This window comes from Hyaena hyaena, unplaced genomic scaffold (genome assembly GCF_003009895.1).
Source record: "Hyaena hyaena isolate Hyena2069 unplaced genomic scaffold, ASM300989v1 scaffold_251, whole genome shotgun sequence".
NCBI classification, from domain to species: Eukaryota; Metazoa; Chordata; class Mammalia; order Carnivora; family Hyaenidae; genus Hyaena; species Hyaena hyaena.
Genome location: NW_024080883.1, coordinates 461,336 through 479,391, shown reverse-complemented (window position 1 = coordinate 479,391; position 18,056 = coordinate 461,336). Strand labels below are relative to the sequence as shown.

The 18,056-nt window shown below is 36.8% G+C and overlaps 1 protein-coding gene across 1 annotated transcript in view; it reads right to left on the bottom strand.

The window, feature by feature from the left end:
* The window catches only part of MORC1 (MORC family CW-type zinc finger 1), a 164,161-nt gene that overhangs the window by 46,117 nt on the left and 99,988 nt on the right, over positions 1–18,056 (bottom strand). Inside the window, 1 exon segment of the mRNA XM_039244970.1 lies at positions 1,754–1,819. Within this exon segment, the coding sequence (XP_039100901.1) occupies positions 1,754–1,819 (66 nt within the window).

Genomic DNA, 18,056 nt, shown 5'->3' with positions numbered 1-18,056 from the left:
TAAAAAGCAGAAGTATACAAAACAGACTAGAGCAAATACATTCCACTGCAACAGCTCATTCAGAATTTGATTCAGCAGAGCTGGGCTAAGTCCAGAAATCTTTTGATTCTGAAGATGGCAGAAGACTACAAACTGAGAATGTGGTACACTTCCTGACTTCTTCCCCACAGAGATTTACTTGCCTTTGGCTCCCTGGTGCATATACATTAGTAATCTATTTATCTTAAAGTCTGGATGGGGTTTATCAATCCTATCATCTATCTGCCCGTTAAGAAATATGGATAACTACATAGGGGCACATGTACCCCAAGGCTTACAGCAGTGTTTTCAACAATATCCAAATTATGGAAAGAGCCCAAATGTCCATCAATTGATGAATGGATAAAGAAGGCGTGCTTTATATATATAACGGAATACTACTTGGCAATGAGAAAGAATGAAATCCAGCCATTTGCAACAATGCAGATGGAACCGGAAGGCATTATGCTAAGTGAAATAAGTCAGTCAGAGAAAGGCAGATATCATATGTTTTCACTCATATGAGGAATTTGAGAAACTTAACAGAAGACCATGGAGGAAGGGAAGGGAAAAGAATAGTTTCAAACAGAGAGGAAGGCAAACCATAAGAGACTCTTAAACACAGAGAACAAACTGAGGATTGATGGGGGGATAGGGGGAGGGGTAAATGGGTGATGAGCACTGGGTGTTGTACATAAGCGATGGATCATGGGAATCTACTCCCAAAGCCAAGAGCACACTGTATACACTGTATGTTTGCTAATTTGACAATGAATTATATTGAAAAACGAGATTGGACAACTAAAAAATAAATTAAAATGTCAGCCCTAAACCTGGTCTAAAATAATCTGCTTCTGGGGCACCTAACTCAGTTGACAAAGTATCTGACTCTTCAATCGCAAGGTCATGGAGCCTACTTTAAAAATATATGTATTTAGGGGCACCTGGGTGGCTCAGTCGGTTAAGCGTCCAACTTAGGCTCAGGTCATGATCTCATGGTTCGGGGGTTCGAGCCCTGCATCAGGCTCTGTGCTGGCTCTGTCCAGCTCAGAGACTGGAGCCTGTTTCAGATTCTGTATCTCCCTCTCTCTGACCCTCCCCTGCTCACGCTGTCTCGCTCTCTCTCAGAAATAAAATTAAAAAACATTTTAAAAAACTTAAAATAAAAAATAAAATATTAATAACTAAAGCGGTAGAGTTTTCCATGTGCGTGCATGTGCATGCCCATGTGTAATTGGGATAACTGGAAAGCCCTAAAGTTTAAAAAATATTTCCTCTAAACATTAAATTTTAGACGATAACACATTTGAAGAATATAAGGCAATATAACATTTAGGAAACACAAGAAACAATGTAGGAATTACATATATAACATATTTCTAGGCAAATATATAGCCATAGATTGAAGCAATCTATGTATATGATTATAAATACATATATATAACCACAGAAAAAATATGGGAAAGAAATATATTAAAACATTAAAACTGGTCATCATCTCCAGACAGTAGGATAATGGGTATTTAAATTTTCTTACTTATACTTTATCTTCTAAGTTTTTCCTAATAAATATGTATCACTCTAATAAGAAAAAAAATAATGACAATTAAAAATATGTATTAGTGCTTCACTAACTGAACCTCATGAACCATGATGACATTTAGTTAGCCCTTGATAATGTTTTACCCTTCAAATGGAAAACATGACACAAATGGCTAAATCCTACTTTACTCACCTTAGATGCTGAAGTTTGGCAGGTAGTAGTGAACTCCATGATTCTACTTGTTGGTATAAACTGAGACTTTTATGGAAAAAAAAAATCATTAGACAAATTTAAGTAAAGTTACTTTCAATTTGAATATTAAAATAATTCAATATTCTTCATTTCTTAAAGACATTTCAAAATTGTGTACCCCTGGGGTGCCTGGGTGGCTCAGTCGGTTAAGTGTCCGACTTCGGCTCAGCTCATGATCTCATGGTTTGTAAGTTCCAGCCCCGTATTGGGCTCTGTGGTGACAGCTCAGAGCCTGGAGCCTGCTTCAGATTCTGTGCCTCCCTCTCTCTCTGCCCCTCCTTTGCTCATGCTCTTTCTCTCAAAAATAAATAAACATTAAAAAATAAAAATTAAAAAAGATTGCGTACCCTCACTGATACTTATTAGAGTATATCTACTGCAACAACTTTCTGATCAGGTGTGACCGGATAACATAAGAGAATGCAATGGCTTGTCAAAGCATTACAGATCAGATGTCTCATGAGCAATTTCAGGGACCACTGTATCAAACATGTCTCCACAGCCCCTGTCCCCTTCCTCTGGAGACTCTTTATTCCCCACTTGCAGGTCCCAGCATCTGGTCTGAATCCTGACCTCCAGCAATGGCTCTGTTTAGTTCAGAGCTCGGGGCCCGAGCTTCAAGGGACTTCTGAGGGTAGCCTGGCCTTAACTGTGTCCCTAATAACTGCATGCTGCCTTGTATTCACAGGCACAGCTAGAAAGAAAGGAAGCATTTGCCCAGAAAAAGAAGTACCTTTTAAGCTAGTATTTTGATGTGAGACCGGTTGTGTTAAAAGGATGAGATGTTAATTAAATACATAGAGAAAAGATAAAGAGTAATACAGGCCCTGTACCCCAGGCTCAGGTTCACTCCCCTTCGAATGAGACCTGGTTAGGGGGACTGCCTGGACCTCCTTTGTGGTAGCACAGCCATTAACGTTTACTGTGCCACAAATACCAATGTGGTAACCAGCTCAGTGGTTGGATTCTTTAGGACATAAATTTTGCTTTCCTCTTCCAATTTCCCCTGAAATTGGGAGTCCTGGCTGATTAGGGTGGTTTCTGATTGGATGGCCTGCATAAATTTGAAATGGTGCCTTTTCCTCTGTTTTGAGACCTGAATGCTCTTAGAACTTCCTATAAACTGCAGGTACCTTTCAAGACAACTCTTCCAAAACTGAATTATTTCCCTTCATACCTGTACCAACTTCAACCAGAACTTCCTAATGCATTCCCTCGTTTGACTAGTGACATCACCAATCGAGTTATCCCTCATTCATCATCACCCTCAACCCTCTCCACCTAATCAGTGAGGAAGTCTTAAGGATTTCTCTCCTTAAATCTTTTTTTTTTTTTTTCAAAAATTTACACTACCCTGAAGTCACCGTATTGTTTAAAGTTTTCTATCATCTCTTGATTGAACAATTTTCTATAATCTTGTTTTTCTTGCTTCTAATTCACTTCCTCCTGGTCCCCCAAGGGAGAATTAATTGCTTTATTTTCTATGCCCCCATTGCATTATTTTTTAGATATTTATATAGAAAATATATTCACATAAAACAATATACATTTTTAATTTTTAAAAAATATCCTTACTTGTTGGGATGAGCACTGTTTGTTCTATGGAAACCAACTTGACAATAAATTATATTTTATTTATTTTTTTAATGTTTTGTTTATTTCTGAGAGACAGAGAGACAGAGCATGATGAGGGGAGGGTCAGAGAGAGAGGGAGATATGGAATCTGAAGCAGTCTCCAGGCTCTGAGCTAGGCATCAGCACAGAGCCCAACGCAGGGCTTGAACCCACGAACCATGAGATCATGACTTGAGCCAAAGTTGGACGTTTAACCGACTGAGCCACCCAAGCGTCCATATAAATTATATTTTTAAAAATTCTTATTACTCCACTCTTCATTTGTCCAGTTCACATTCTACTGCTGTTACTTTTCTGTTCATCTTTCCAGACATCTGTTTATACCTCATACAGAAGCATATATAAATAAGTTTTCCCCACATTTTTTGAGGTATGAAAAAGTGGTAGTATATTATACATTCAGTCTGCATCTTGCTTTTTCACTTAAGGATACATCCTAGAGATCTTTCTAAATTAGTACTTAAAAGGCTTCTTCATTTCCTTTTACAGATGCATTGTATTCCAATATATTACACATAAAATTATTTAACCAGACCTGTTGATAAACTTTTAAGTCTTCTAAATATTGTAGTCTACAAAGTATGTTGTAATGATGTATAAAATAGGTAATTTTGTAAATAGGTAATTTCATATTTGTGTATGTATATATAATCAGTTTCTAAAAGTGCAATTTCTGGATCAAAAGGTACATGCATTTGTAGCTTTGATAAACACGGTTACATTGTCTCCACCAGGCTTTCTGGTATCTCAGCATACAATCATCCTTGTGAATATTTCAAGAGCACTGACAAAAAGTGCATTCTCTATTGTGAGAGTACAGAGTATAATATTTTAGTATTAAATTATTATTAATGACACCCTGGTTAGGAGGTCTGCCTGGACCTCCTTTGTGGTAGTACAATCATTAACATTTACTGTGTCATAAACACCAATGTGGTAACAAGCTCAGTGGCCAGATTCGCTAGGACATAAAATTTGCTTTCCTTTTCCAATTTCCCCTGAAATTGGGAGTCCTGGTTGATTAAGGTTGGTTAGTTGCCTTAGTATTATGGATTCTGGATTGTTTAGGAATTCCTAGGCTGAGGGCAAATTAAAGTTTCCTATTACTAGCATAATTGGCTCTCTTTCCATGTACCATTTGTAGGTTTTTGCCTTATGGAACTCAACACTACATTAGCTGATGTGAGAGATTTGTAATTGATACATCTTTATTATATACTGAAGTCTTAAGCCTAATTAAATGCCTTGAACATTTAATGTTTTTTTTCCTTTGATTTCCAAATTGATATTAGGTTGGGCCACTGTTTTTATACATTTGTTTGAAATATGTTTTCAATTTTTCTGAATTGTCGTTTTAGACATAGGTTTTGTATATAGCACAGGATCGAGCTTTTCTTTGTGATACAACCTAAAGTTCCTTGTCCTTTATTAACATAAGGATTAGGCCATTTCATATTTGCTGATACCATATATGTGGTTGGTATTAGTTATCATATTATTTTATTTTGTTTTTATAATTTGTCTTAAGCTTTTAACAATACAGTTCATTTTCTTTGTTTTGTGTGGGTGCTTGTTATATCATGCAGTTTGTTTTTGCCTAATGGCTACCAACAATGATAATTTTATAAAACTTTTATTCTTAGTTCTTTCCATCTTTAGACAGTATAAGTTTCTTACTCTGGATGATGACAAAATTTGTTTATTTCCTCTTCCCTCTTTTCTTCTGCTGTCTGATATTTACTGGTATTCTCTTTCTCAGTATTTACATCAGAACCAAAAAGTCTGTTTGAATTTCAGGGATACTTCTCAGTCTTCTATGACAGACAAACCTTCTATGGTAAACAAATCACCTTTCACCTTTCATCCTTGGCTTATTTTGTTTTGTTAGTTGAATTATTTGTACACTGCCAGGTCATTTACATTCAGTTTGATACTTAATGCCACATATGTTTTAGCCTATAGTTTAACCATATTTAGAGCCTATAGCCTATAATTGAGTAAATTATTATTTCCAGGTTTTTTGCTGTAGAATTTTCAGATATTTGTTGGCTGGTTGAGGTTTGATCTTTACTTGTTTTTCTCAAAAAGGGATTCCTGAGGCTTTTTTCCTTTTTTCAAAACTTTTTGTTTGTAGGCTTTACATTTGAGGAATGTTGTGTTTCATATAAAATTGTTGGTTTACACCTCCTTTCCTTGAGAATCTTAGTTTTTACTTCACTATCACTTGAGCTATTTTTTGCAGAAAATTTGAAGCCAATCTGAAATTTTTGTGTCTATAAGTGACTTTATCTTTATGCCTACTCATCAAAACATATTATCCTTTACTATACAGTTGAATAACTTTTCTAGAATATGTCTTATTGTTGACTATTCTGGGATAGTTTACCCTACCATGCAGTGTACTGTTTCAGATATGTAGCTTCAAGGTTTTTAGTTTTAATTAAAAGTTTCCCTGATTTATATCTTTAAAAATGTGTTCTTCCCTTACTTTTTCTTTGGGCATTCCCATTATGTAAATACTGAATCTCCTTTTCCTACTTCTATTATCATTTTCTTTGTAACTATAAGTAAGCCCTTCCTAATTTCTACTCACTTTATTTCCTTTTTCACATATATCCTCTATAGTAGGGGACAGCAAACTTTTTTCTGTAAAGGGCTAGATAGTAAATATTTTAGACTTTGTAGACCACTACAGTTGCTACTGCATATTCTTCTTTTTTTAATCATTCAATAATGTAAAAATTATTTTCATCTTAAGGGTCATACATGAAAAGGTAGTGGGCTAGATTTAGTTAATGGGTCCCTGCTCTATATTCCCACTGTGTTGGGGCACTTTGGTGGCTCTGTGAGTTAACCATCTGACTTTGGCTCAGGTCATGATCTCACAGTTCATGGGTTCAAGGTCTGTATCGGGCTCTCTCCTGATAGCTAAGAGCCTGGAGGCTGCTTTAGATTCTGTGTCTTCCTCTCTCTCTGCTCCCCCTCAAAAATAAATAAACATTAAAAATTTATATTCCCACTGTTTATCAGAGTGATAATCTCCCTTTGTGTTCTTTCCAATTGTATGATTTATTTTTTCTATTTCTTCCTTGAGTTCCACCAAATCATATATTATTTGCATTGTTTCTTGTTGTTTCAACATCTCTTCCTCAATTCTTATATTTCCTCTTTGAGGTCTTCCTTCATAAAAATAATTTTTTTTTTACTAAGTAAAAACTTGTTTCTAACTGTGTGTGTATCTCTAAAAGTGGGTGTAAAATTCCCTTTGATCTGTGTCAACATTTTTTTTTACATTTCCAGCTATACCGAGATATAATTTGACATATAATTCATTGCACATAACTCAAGTGTACAATTTGATACAATTTGACATAAGTATAAAGTCATCATAATCATCAAGAAAATGAACATACTTATCATGCCCAAAAGTTTCCTTGTACCTCTTGTGCCCCTCTCTATACCCCTTCCTACCCCCATTCCCATCCATGGGCAACCAATGATCTGCTTTCTCTCAATACAGATAATTTTCATTTTCTATAATGATTAAGTAAAATCATATGGTATGCATTTTTTTTCTGGTTCTTTTACTAGGAAGAATTATTTTGAAATTAATCTATGTTGCTGTGTGGATCAGTGAGTGATTCATTCCTTTCTACTGATGAGTAGTATTCCTCTGATTGAACAGACCATAATTTGTCTTTTGGGTGGCTTTCCATTTTTGGCTATAAGAAAACTAGTATGAGCATACAAGTTTTGTGTAGACATATGCTTCTCTTCATACGTGTATTTGCTTGGTAAACTGTTCATTTATCTACCTACTTTTTAAATTATGTTGTTTATCTCTTTATTGAGTTTTTAAAGATTTTTACATATTTTAGATACAAGTCTAAAGTCAGATATTATTTTACAAATATTTTCTCCTAGTCAGTGGCTTGCCTTTTCAATTTCTTAATTGTGACCTTTGAAAATAAGAAATTTTTAATACTTTTTAAAAACAATCATTATACTTGAGAGAGAGAGAGAGAGAGTGCACAAGCAGGGGAGGGACAGAGAGAAACGGAAACAAAATCCAAAGTAGGCTCCAGGCTCTGAGCTGTCAGCACGGATCCTGATGTTGGGTTCAAACTCACAAGCCATGAGATCATGACCTGAGCCTATATCAGATGCCCAACTTACTGAGCCACCCAGGGACCCCAAAAAGCAGAAATTTTTAAATTTTAAATAAATCCTATTTGTTAAATTTTTTTTTGAGCTGGTGCATTTTGTATCATATTTAGGAAACTTTTCCAAGGACACTGAGGTGGCTCAGCCAGGTAAAGTGTCTGATTCTTGATTTTGGCTCAGGTCATGATCTCACAATTAGTTTGAGCCCCCCCTCCCCCCCAATCAGCTCCATGCTGACAGTATGGAGCCTGCTTGGGACTCTCTCTCTCCCTCTTTCTCTGTCTCTCCTGTGCTTGTGCGCACTCTAGCTCTCTCTCAGAAACAAAACAAAACAGAAAGATCATCTTAAAAAAAAAAATCTTTTCCAAACCCTAGATCACTAAATGTCTTCTTAAAGTTCTTATAAGTTCATGTAAGTTTTAAATGTAAGCTTCTACATTTAAGCTTATGGCCTATTTCAAGATAATTTTAGTTCTGTGGTAAGAGTTAAGGTCCATTATTTGGGGGACATATGGCTATTCAAGTGTTTTGGTATCATTTGTTGAAAGGCTGTTCTTTCTCCCACTGAAATGTATTGGTCCCTTTATTGAAAAAGAGCTGAACATATATATGTGAGTCTATTTCTGGACTCTCTTTTCTACTGCTCTATTTTCTCTTTTCACATCAATGCCACACTGTCTTGATTACTGCAGGTTTATAAGTCTTGAAATTATGTAGTGTTGGTCCACCAACTGTTCAATGTTATTTGTTATCTGTTCAATGTTATTTTGATTACTGTTGGCATTCCATGTGATTTAGAAATGTTTGCAATTTCTACCAAAGAAAAAATCTTGCCTAAATTTTGACGGAGGTTGGGTTAAGTCTATACACCAGCTGGGGAGAACTGACATCTTAACAATATTGGATCTTCAAACCCATGAACATAGATTCTCTCTCCATTTATTTGTTTCATGTAATTTTTTCAGCAATGTTTTGTAGTTTCCAGTGTAGAGGTCTTGTATATTTTTTGTAAAACTTCTCCCTAAGCATTTCACATGTTTTTTATATTTTTTATTGACTATACTTCCTGTAGTAGTTCATACATTTTAATGCTACTGTAAATAGTATTGTTTTTTTATTTTAATTTTCAACTGCTTGCTGCTAGTATGTAGAAATAGTTGATTTTTATATACTGATTTTGTGCCCTGCAATCTTGCTAAGCTCCCTTCACTAGTTTTAGTAACTTTTTTTATAGATAGACACCATCTGATTTCCTACATAAACTGTCACAACTAAAAAGAAAAAGTTTCCCTCTTCATTTGCAATCTGAATGCCTTTTATTTCATTTTCTTTCTTTTTTCTTAAGTTTTTTCAAAATTACTATTCTCAAGTTAGTTAACATACAGTGTGGTCTTGGCTTCAGGAGTAGAACTCAGTGCTTCATTTTTTACATATGGTACCCAGGGCTCATCCCAACAAGCACCCTCCTTAATGGCCAACACCCATTTACCCCACCCTCCCAACCACTACCCTACCATCAACCTTCAGTTTGTTCTCTGTATTTAAGAAACTCTTATGGTTTGCCTCCCTCTCTGCTTTTACCTTATTTTTCCTTCTCTTCCCTTGTATTCGTTCATCTGTTAAGTTTCTCAAATTCCACATATGAGTGGAATCATATATCTGCTTTTCTCTCAATGACTTATTTTGCTTAGCATAATACACTCTAATTTTATCCATGTTGTTTCATCTTTTTCTTACTTTCTTGCGCTGCCTAGAACTTCCTGTCCAACGCTGAACTGGAGTGGTGAGAGCTAACTTTCTTGCCTAATTCCATATCTTAGGAGAAGGGAATTTAGTCTTTCACTACTAAGCACAATTCTCAATGTGAGGTTTTTTATTTTTTTGTAGATTGCCATTTATCACACTGAGACAGTTTTCTTCTGTTCCTGATTTGATGTGAGTTTTTATCAGAAATGCATGTAGTTGCTTCTTTTTTGTCATGTCATTTATTTTTTACTGGATTTTTCTTTTTTTCTTATGGAATCTTATTTTTATGTTATACATTTATATTATTTCCTGTTTATATTTTACTGGAAACTTTTTTTTTCCTTTTTGTATGATCTCTTGTTTAGCCGCTATACTAGCTCATTTCTTAAACATATAAGAGGATTTCCAGGACTAGATCTTTCCCAGAGTTTTCTATAGAAAGGGAAGACAAGATTCTGGCAAGTCTCCTCCACCCCCCCCCCCCCCCCCCCCCGCCAAGCCAAGCTTTTCTTCTCATCTACACACACACACACACACACACACACACACACACACAGAGACAGAGACAGAGAGACAGAGAGCTTCTGCAAATATGGCTTTTGAGTACTTTCATGTACATTTCACATCTACTTCTATGAACCAGAATAAGTCCAGTAGGGTTCTTGTTGCCTCCTGGCTAGAGTAGACAATGGCTAGAGCTTTTTCAACTCCAGAAGTACCCTTTCTCATTAAGTGTATTTGTATGAATTCTTTAGGATGTGCTGCTGCTAGTCTGTTTCTTCCACTTCTCTCCCCTTTCTCCTGTGGATTTCCTGTATTATCTTGAAAGCTTTGTGCAGCTCTGAGCAATATTTTAGTATATATGTCTCCTAGAATGACTGAAAATCTGAGTTTACATTTTTGTTTTCTATTTTTCTTGTTGCTCTTAGAAGGCTTCCAGAAATAGAATGGGAAAATGCTAAGTCTTTATAGCCACACTTACATCAGAGGTCTCCTCTTACAATATTTTTACTTCTCTTTATCATGGTATGGATCATACTTAGTTGTATGTTAACGTGTGTCTCTCTCAATAGACTGTGAACTTCCAAACTCATTTTTTTATGTGCAGTGCCTAACACAATGTTCAGCACTTTATAGGTACTCAATAAAATGTTGATGATTGAAAGGATAAAGAGACGCCCCTGGAGCCTATAGCTCATCTATTTCGCATAGTTGAAACACTGCCACAAGCTTATTCTGCATGCAGAATACTACTACTTCTCTCTCTTGCTGGATATTATTGCCTCTCTGAGATGCTTTGTATTAAATGCCAGTATATACTCTCTTCCAATGCTTGCATCACCCGAGGATGAGTTTTGTTCCTGATGCATAACAATAGATTGAGCCTAGGCCATTAACAACATATGTATGATACAGTTCAATTATTTGAGTTTGTACCATTTTTGGTACTGGCTTAAAGATAATGACTTTTTGCTATATAACTTTATTATAGTGACTTTCAACCTTTATTAATCACATCACTAACCTAAAATTGTGAGTAAATAAAAACTTTTATAAATTTCATAAACTTTCCTCTTCTATATTAATTTCAGAGTTGTGTTTTCACAGAACTTTAGACATTATAGAAAAACACAGCAAAAATTAAAATGTCTCGACCACATTTTGAACAGGAAAGCATCAATAATGCTAGTCAAATGAAACATTTTAAGGCGACACAGAAGCCAATACCAGACACTGAAATGACCTCCAGATGCCAGTAATAATGCCTCCAGATGAAGGCAAAATTCACTCATAATTGGAAGAACACAGTAGTTAGGGGAAGGGGCATTCAAAGACAGCCAGCCTGAATATCTTTCTTTCCCTGCATGGCTCTACACCCAGAAAGTTTCACTACAGTCAATGAATAGTTTCACTATATCTACAGTTAAAGGTACACCATATTCTTAATATTGGGTCCAATTCTCTTGTGAGTCCTGTTTGTCTTTCTCCTTAACTTCAGAACATACTTTACCTTGTAACTCCAGGAACTGCTCAAGCTAAGTGAACTTACACAGATCTTTCTATCCCTTAAACACTATCCAGCTCTGAAATCCTTTGTCTTCCTTATAATTTACAGTTCGTCTATTTCTCTCAGGATTATTAATGCTCTTCATAGCTACTGAACCTTTTATTCCTTCAGTTATTCTATTTTCTCTCATTCTGTCACACTCCTTCTTGGCTTCCCGTCCATTTCTCATTCTGCCTGAGAAAAACAGTTCATTACTTCAGCTATGCTCAGCCACATTCAACACGATAAACCCCATCCTAAAATCAATCAGATCACTGATCATTTTCCCTGCGTGCTCAGAAGTTTTAGGCTGCTTATGTTTGCATTACTGTTGAAAACACACCATAAGAAAGGCATGGTTCTCATCCTCTCTGGACTTATTGTTTTACTCATCCTTGGTTAGCTTCTGTTCCTCTTGACAAAAGTTGCTCCAAATCGTCATCATGCCCTGTACACAAAGCTTGCCTCTTTTGCAATCAGCAAATGGCCCTGACTCTTCTTTAGAAAAAAACAAAACTAGGTATTAGGTGTGTATGAAGCCCTTACCTTCTCTCCCACAATCTCAGAGGGAAAAATGTCTCTCCTTGTCCCCTAACTTAAACTTTCTAACTGCATCCAAGTAATCCTTCTTGTCTTTGCTGAAATCTCTCTGTATCAGTCAGGCCTCATTTGCACTGTGACTCTCACTGGCTCCCTTCTCTTAGTGGAGAAACATGGTCAAACTTCTCCTAACCACAGATTTAACAAGGCCCTACCCCCTGACCCTCTAGCTACAACCCTTTCTTTCTCTGTCCCTTCGATACAAAGTTTCTCTTAAGAATAGCTGATTACTCATGGCTCCCACTTCTTTACTTTCCAACACTTTAACCTACCTGGCATCTTCTCTGAAAGTTACCTCGCTTATCTGCGCAGTGGCCTTTAAATAAAACCAATGGATCAAGATAATGAGAAGATAAGCCACAGACTTGGGAGAAAATATTTACAAAAGAAACATCTAATAAAGGATAGTTATCCAAAATACACATTTTAAAAATCTCTTAAAAGTCAATCAATAAGAAAATAATCCAATTTAAAAATAAGCCAAAGATCTTTACAGACACCTCACCAAAGAAGATACACAGATGGAAAATAAGTATATTAAAATATGTTCTACATCACAGGTCATCAGGGAAATGTAAATTTCAAATGATACCACTACACATCTGTTAGAATGGGTCAAAGCCAAAACACTGAACACCAAATGGTGGTGAAGATGTGGAGCAGTGGGAGGCATCATTCACTGCTGGTAGGAAAGCAAAATGGTACAGCCACTCCGGAAGACAGTTCAGCAGTTTCTTAGAAAGCTAAACAGATGATCCAGCAATAGCACTTCTTGGTGTTTGCCCAAAAGAGTTGAAAATCTATGTCCACACAAAAATTCCCCATGGATGTTTATAGCAGCTTCTTTTAAAATTCCCCATCCTTGGAAGTAACTAGGATCTACTTTGTTAGGTGAATAGATAAACTAGTATATCCAAACAATGAAATATCATTCAGTGATAGGAAGAAATGAGTTGTACAACCATGAGAAGATATGAGGAAACTTAAGTGCATATTACTAAGTGAAAGAAGCCAGTCTGAAAACTCTACGTACCATATATGACTCCTACTACATAACATCCTGGAAAGCACAAAACTATGGAGACAGTAAAAAGATCACAGGTTGCCAGGGGTTGAGTGGAAAGAGATGAACAACACAGAGGAAGTATTTTTAGGGCAATAAATATACTCTGCATGATACTATAATGACAAGTATATGTCATCATACATTTGTTCAAACCCATAGATTGTACGCCAATAGTGAACCCTAAGGATGTATGGACTTTGGGTAATTATGACGTGTCAAAGTAGGTTCACCAATTACAACAAATGTACCACTTGGTGGGGGATATGAATAATGGGGGAGGCTATGCATGTATGGGGGCTTGGGGTGTATGGGAAACCTCTGTATCTTCCTCTCAATTTTATTGTAGACCTAAAACTGCACTGAAAAACAGTCTTTTTAAAAATGTGGACTTACTGCAGTGCCCAGATCATAAGAAATACAGAGATAATACTTGCACACTTAATTCAGTAATTCAGCAGAATTAAGGACAAAAGACCAAAACAAAACACTAAAAAGAAAGATTTGAAAAAAAAAGTTTTCTAAAGCATTAAAACAAAAAGTAGGGTATTTCGATTCTATCTATTGAAATTTCTTCTGTGGAGAAGGGATAACTTATAATTAGTGAACTAAAATAAATTGGCACATGTTAAGTGTATTAAATGAAATTGACCTTAATGAAAAATGTTACTGGTTCCTCCAAAAGTTTTCCCTCTTTAATTAGTGACAGGTATTTCTACTAATAGATGGATGAAGATTACATATGGAATTGACCTATAATTGTTTAAATATAGTTTTTAGAATCATTTATATGCTTTTTTATTTTAAAAACACTTTTTTACACTTTTAATTGCATATTTAATAAAACAGAAATCCATATAACTGATAATCTGCTTCAAATTCTGTCTCATTTACTTAAGGAGCAGCTGTTTACTAACACCAGCATTTTTTATCATCGCCATCATCTCCAGACTTCAAAGAATCATTATCAGCCTAGAAAGCTTGCTAATATCAGTATTTATTTTTATATGACACTTACAAACTTTCCTAGAAAGACTCTTAAATTTCTTTACATGTTTGGAAAGTCCTGAAAATCACAGACTGAATCAGCAAAACCTGCATAAGATGAAGTGTCTCTAATAGCAGAAAAGCTGAATAATCCCCAAACTGGGGAGGTCTGTGGTACCTAAGAATCATCCAGGGAGCTAAGTAGAAATGCAAATTCCAAGGCTTCAGCCCCCAAGAGTCTTGTTCAGTCAGTCCAAGGAATCCACATTTGTCAAACATGTGACATTGTCCTTCAGATGGCCCAATCATCATAGACTCACAGCCCTGGAAGGTGAGGATTCTCTCTTATAATTGCATCTGTGCTTTGTGATGCTATAGAGAAAATACTTTTGTGTATCTCTACCTTTGGGGCTTTCTGATTGAATTTTACTAAAGCTTGAGACCTGGGATAGGAGTACAAACCTTTCAGGAGATTAACTTATGTCTAATTATTAGTGAGAGAGCCTCTCCAAAGAGATTTACCTCCTTGGAGGCATGTGTTTACATTCTGACGGGGGAATGGACTGTGAGACAGTGTGGACATTGTCTGGGTTGTAAAGGCTGGAGAAGCTAGTCTTACCTTACCCTGGAAAGATTTATTTATACTCCAAAGGGTAAGAATTCAGGATCCCTCCCAAAGAGCAAAGGCATATATGAGTATGGAAGGAAATAGACAGACGGCTGTCTCTCTCCTATATAAACATCCAAATTCTTTTTTTTTTTTTTTCTTTTCAGAGTTCTTTACCAGTAGTACAAATTCTGGTATATGTAGGAAAACATCTGATCTGACTCATCTCATCCACTGCCTGAGGGATACAAATTAGGGCAAATGGGAATCAGCACAATTATTTGCTATAATTAAATAATAATTTTCTTTGCTCCAGAAACCTCAGGTTTGCATTCAGAATAAAATTTATAAATATAGATATTTAAAACTTAACAGCTTGTAAACAAAGATGGCAATATTCACAGACTCTCAAATTTGGATGGGTCTTTGTGAACATCTAGTTAATCCCCTTCTTTATACTGGGCTCGGGGATACTAGGATTAAGGACTAGAGACTTCAGACAGGCCTGAGGTCTGTTGCTTATAAAAAAGTGCTGGACTTCCTGTTAAGGATCCTGACACCAAGCCAGTGCTGCCCACAACATTCAGCTGCCTCCACTATCTTTAAAGAGCCCCTACACATCTTCCCTCTTACTGCCTTCCAGAGAGATGACTGTCCTCCAAATCTGCCTAATAGAGACAGAGTTCCTCAAAAAGAAAAATGATTGCTGTTAGCTATTAATTTCTCAATTTCTCCCACACTGAAGAGCTATCAATCCAAACTGAAAGCAAGATATCAGAATAGTTCAAACGGCTTTGAAATAAGAATCAATCTCCTATTTTAAGTGTTTATGTATTCCTGTCTTGTTTATGTGACTTAAGCCAAGAAAGGCACATGACTCAATAACAGTGAGGGGTCTGGAGCTTGACTGTATCAGATTCTCCAGTTTCCTAACTCTACTCTTGGCAAGTTCTTTCCCTGCACCTCAGTTTCTTCTTCTGTGAATGAGGAATTATAAAATCATAGGAGTGTCATAGGGTGTTAAGTGAGTCAATAATACAGCACCTCTAACAGTGGCACATTCTAAGCACTACTGTCATTTAATCCTTCCATTCTTCCTTCTCCTTTAAATTCCTCGTCTATGTAATGTGTACAGTTAATCATTCAGAGTAGTTTTAGAAGTCACCAAAATATACATGATTATGGAAATCTTGGGGAAGAAATTGAAGAGGAGAAGGGAATTGGAAATACAAAAAATTCCCAATTATCTTTTACTGGGGAAAAAAAAAACCTGTGGCAATCAAAAGACACAGTATATGCAGAAACAAGTGGCAGATAAACCATGAAGCAAATGAAGCTTTGGCTTCATGACCTCTTCCTGACAAAACCCCTTCCAAGGCTCTGTCCCCAACTTCATACTTATAAATGTTGTGATTTCTTTGATGGGGGGTGGGGTGGAGGTGGAGCACAAAACTATATAAACTTCAAGGTCCAAAAAACTTAGATCTGCCTGTGTTCAGAAACATTTTAAATAATACCTAGTTATTTTCAAATGCCAGGAATAATTACTGATGGTCTTGGCCAGAAGTCCTCCTTGAGGATTCTCTGAGTAGAGGAAGGATGATTCTAGACCATCAGAAAGGAAAGGTCATATCATAACAGTTAATTCTCTGGGTCTGAATTAGAACCCACAGGTGTGTCAAGAGACCACCCTGTGTTAGAAGGCTGGGTCTGGGCAAACAAGATTAAGTGAAGAAGGTCAGGATTAAAGCACTTGCTGGTCAAGGACAAGGTGGAAAATAGAGATTACATCTGAACTTCACTCAAGCCTACAGGTGTTAGGACAGAGGAAGGAACCAGACTCAAACCAAGAATATGATCAGGTAGCAAAGTCTTAACAGTGATAAATCAAGAGGCATAAGATGTAGGTTCTGATTTCAAAATCAGAACAATTATGAAATACAGTTCCTTAAACTGAACTGAAAATGTGAAGTTGGGCCCTAAGTAAGAGGGGAGATTAAGTCTAACAAGATGAGAAATAGGATTCAAGCTTAGAGGGAAAGACTCAGGAGTGTTGGTGTTCAGGGGCGTAGGCTCAGAGATACCAGGTTCCTTTAGAAGGGACCAGCAAGCAGCCGGGTTTGGAAGGAAGCCAAATATCTGTCCCCGACTCTGAGCAGTGAGGGAACAGCCCCCACAGTGCTTCCAGGGTATTAGGCAGCATCTGATTATCCCTAAAGAGCATGCACACTAATTGAGAACTGGTTGTACATGCAGTTCAGGTGCACTAGGAATTTTTATAGGTCAGAGATCTAATAGGTATACTTGCATTGAAGCCCAAATTAGTATTCCCTCCAGTGAAAATCATTTCTCACAATACACCTGAACGTCTACTCTCTCCATCTTTGTGGAGGTGAACAGGAATGACTGGCATGCAGAATGAGAGATGTAATGTGGCAAGACTGGCTGCCCTTGTCAAAGCTACTTCTGTCCTTCTCAGAGGAAGAGGGTCCCTTTGGGTCCACATTCCTACTGGTCCTCAGCAGCTGCTCGGGGTCACATCTGTGAAGCCCAGGAGCAAACAATAGATGGTATTTCTTGGTCCCAACCTTCAGGGCATAATAGGGTGATTTATGAAGCCAGGAACAGGGACTGTCCTGGGCCCCCCATACGACACTGCTCCCTAAAGTGTTCTGATGTGTGTCTAACTACTGGCACTGTCCTGGATTGCTTAGGAAACCACAATGCTGTTCTGTCACATAGTGTGACATCATCAGCTCCTTAGAAAAAGAGGAGTTAGAAAATAATCTGGACAGGGCATCCATGTGGCTCAGTTGGTTGAGTGTCAGACTCTTGATTTCAGCCCAGGTGATGATCCCATGGTCATGGGATTGAGCACTGGTCAGGTTCTACGCTCAATGGAGCCTAAGATTCTCTCTCTCCCCCTCCCCTGCTTGTGTTCTTTCTCTTTAAAATAAAAACTAAACTAAATTAAAATAAAATAATTTGGACAAGTAATTCAAGTTAAGAAGGTGAACAGCTTCTTTTAGACATCTATTGTACCCCACACTGAGCCAGGTGTGGTGGTGGGAGGTATACTGGAAAAAAAATGTGTGATATCCACCCTCAAGGAACTTCTAAACTAGTTCAACATAAACAATTCACTTAACGTCTCATTTGCTATGCTGTGAACACAGGGCCCACAAGTGTGAATATATTATGCATTATCCCTTTTGGAAAAACAATGCATCACCACAGAGAAATGAGATCTCTGTAGCAAAAGTAATAAAGTAAAATATTTCAGCTACAGTGAATATAATAGCTTCTTGTTAGACAAGGGTCTTTAGGTATCATAAATTTCAGATCATGGCAGTTTATGTAAGAAGGCAGAAAAGTACTCTTGATGAATAAATAT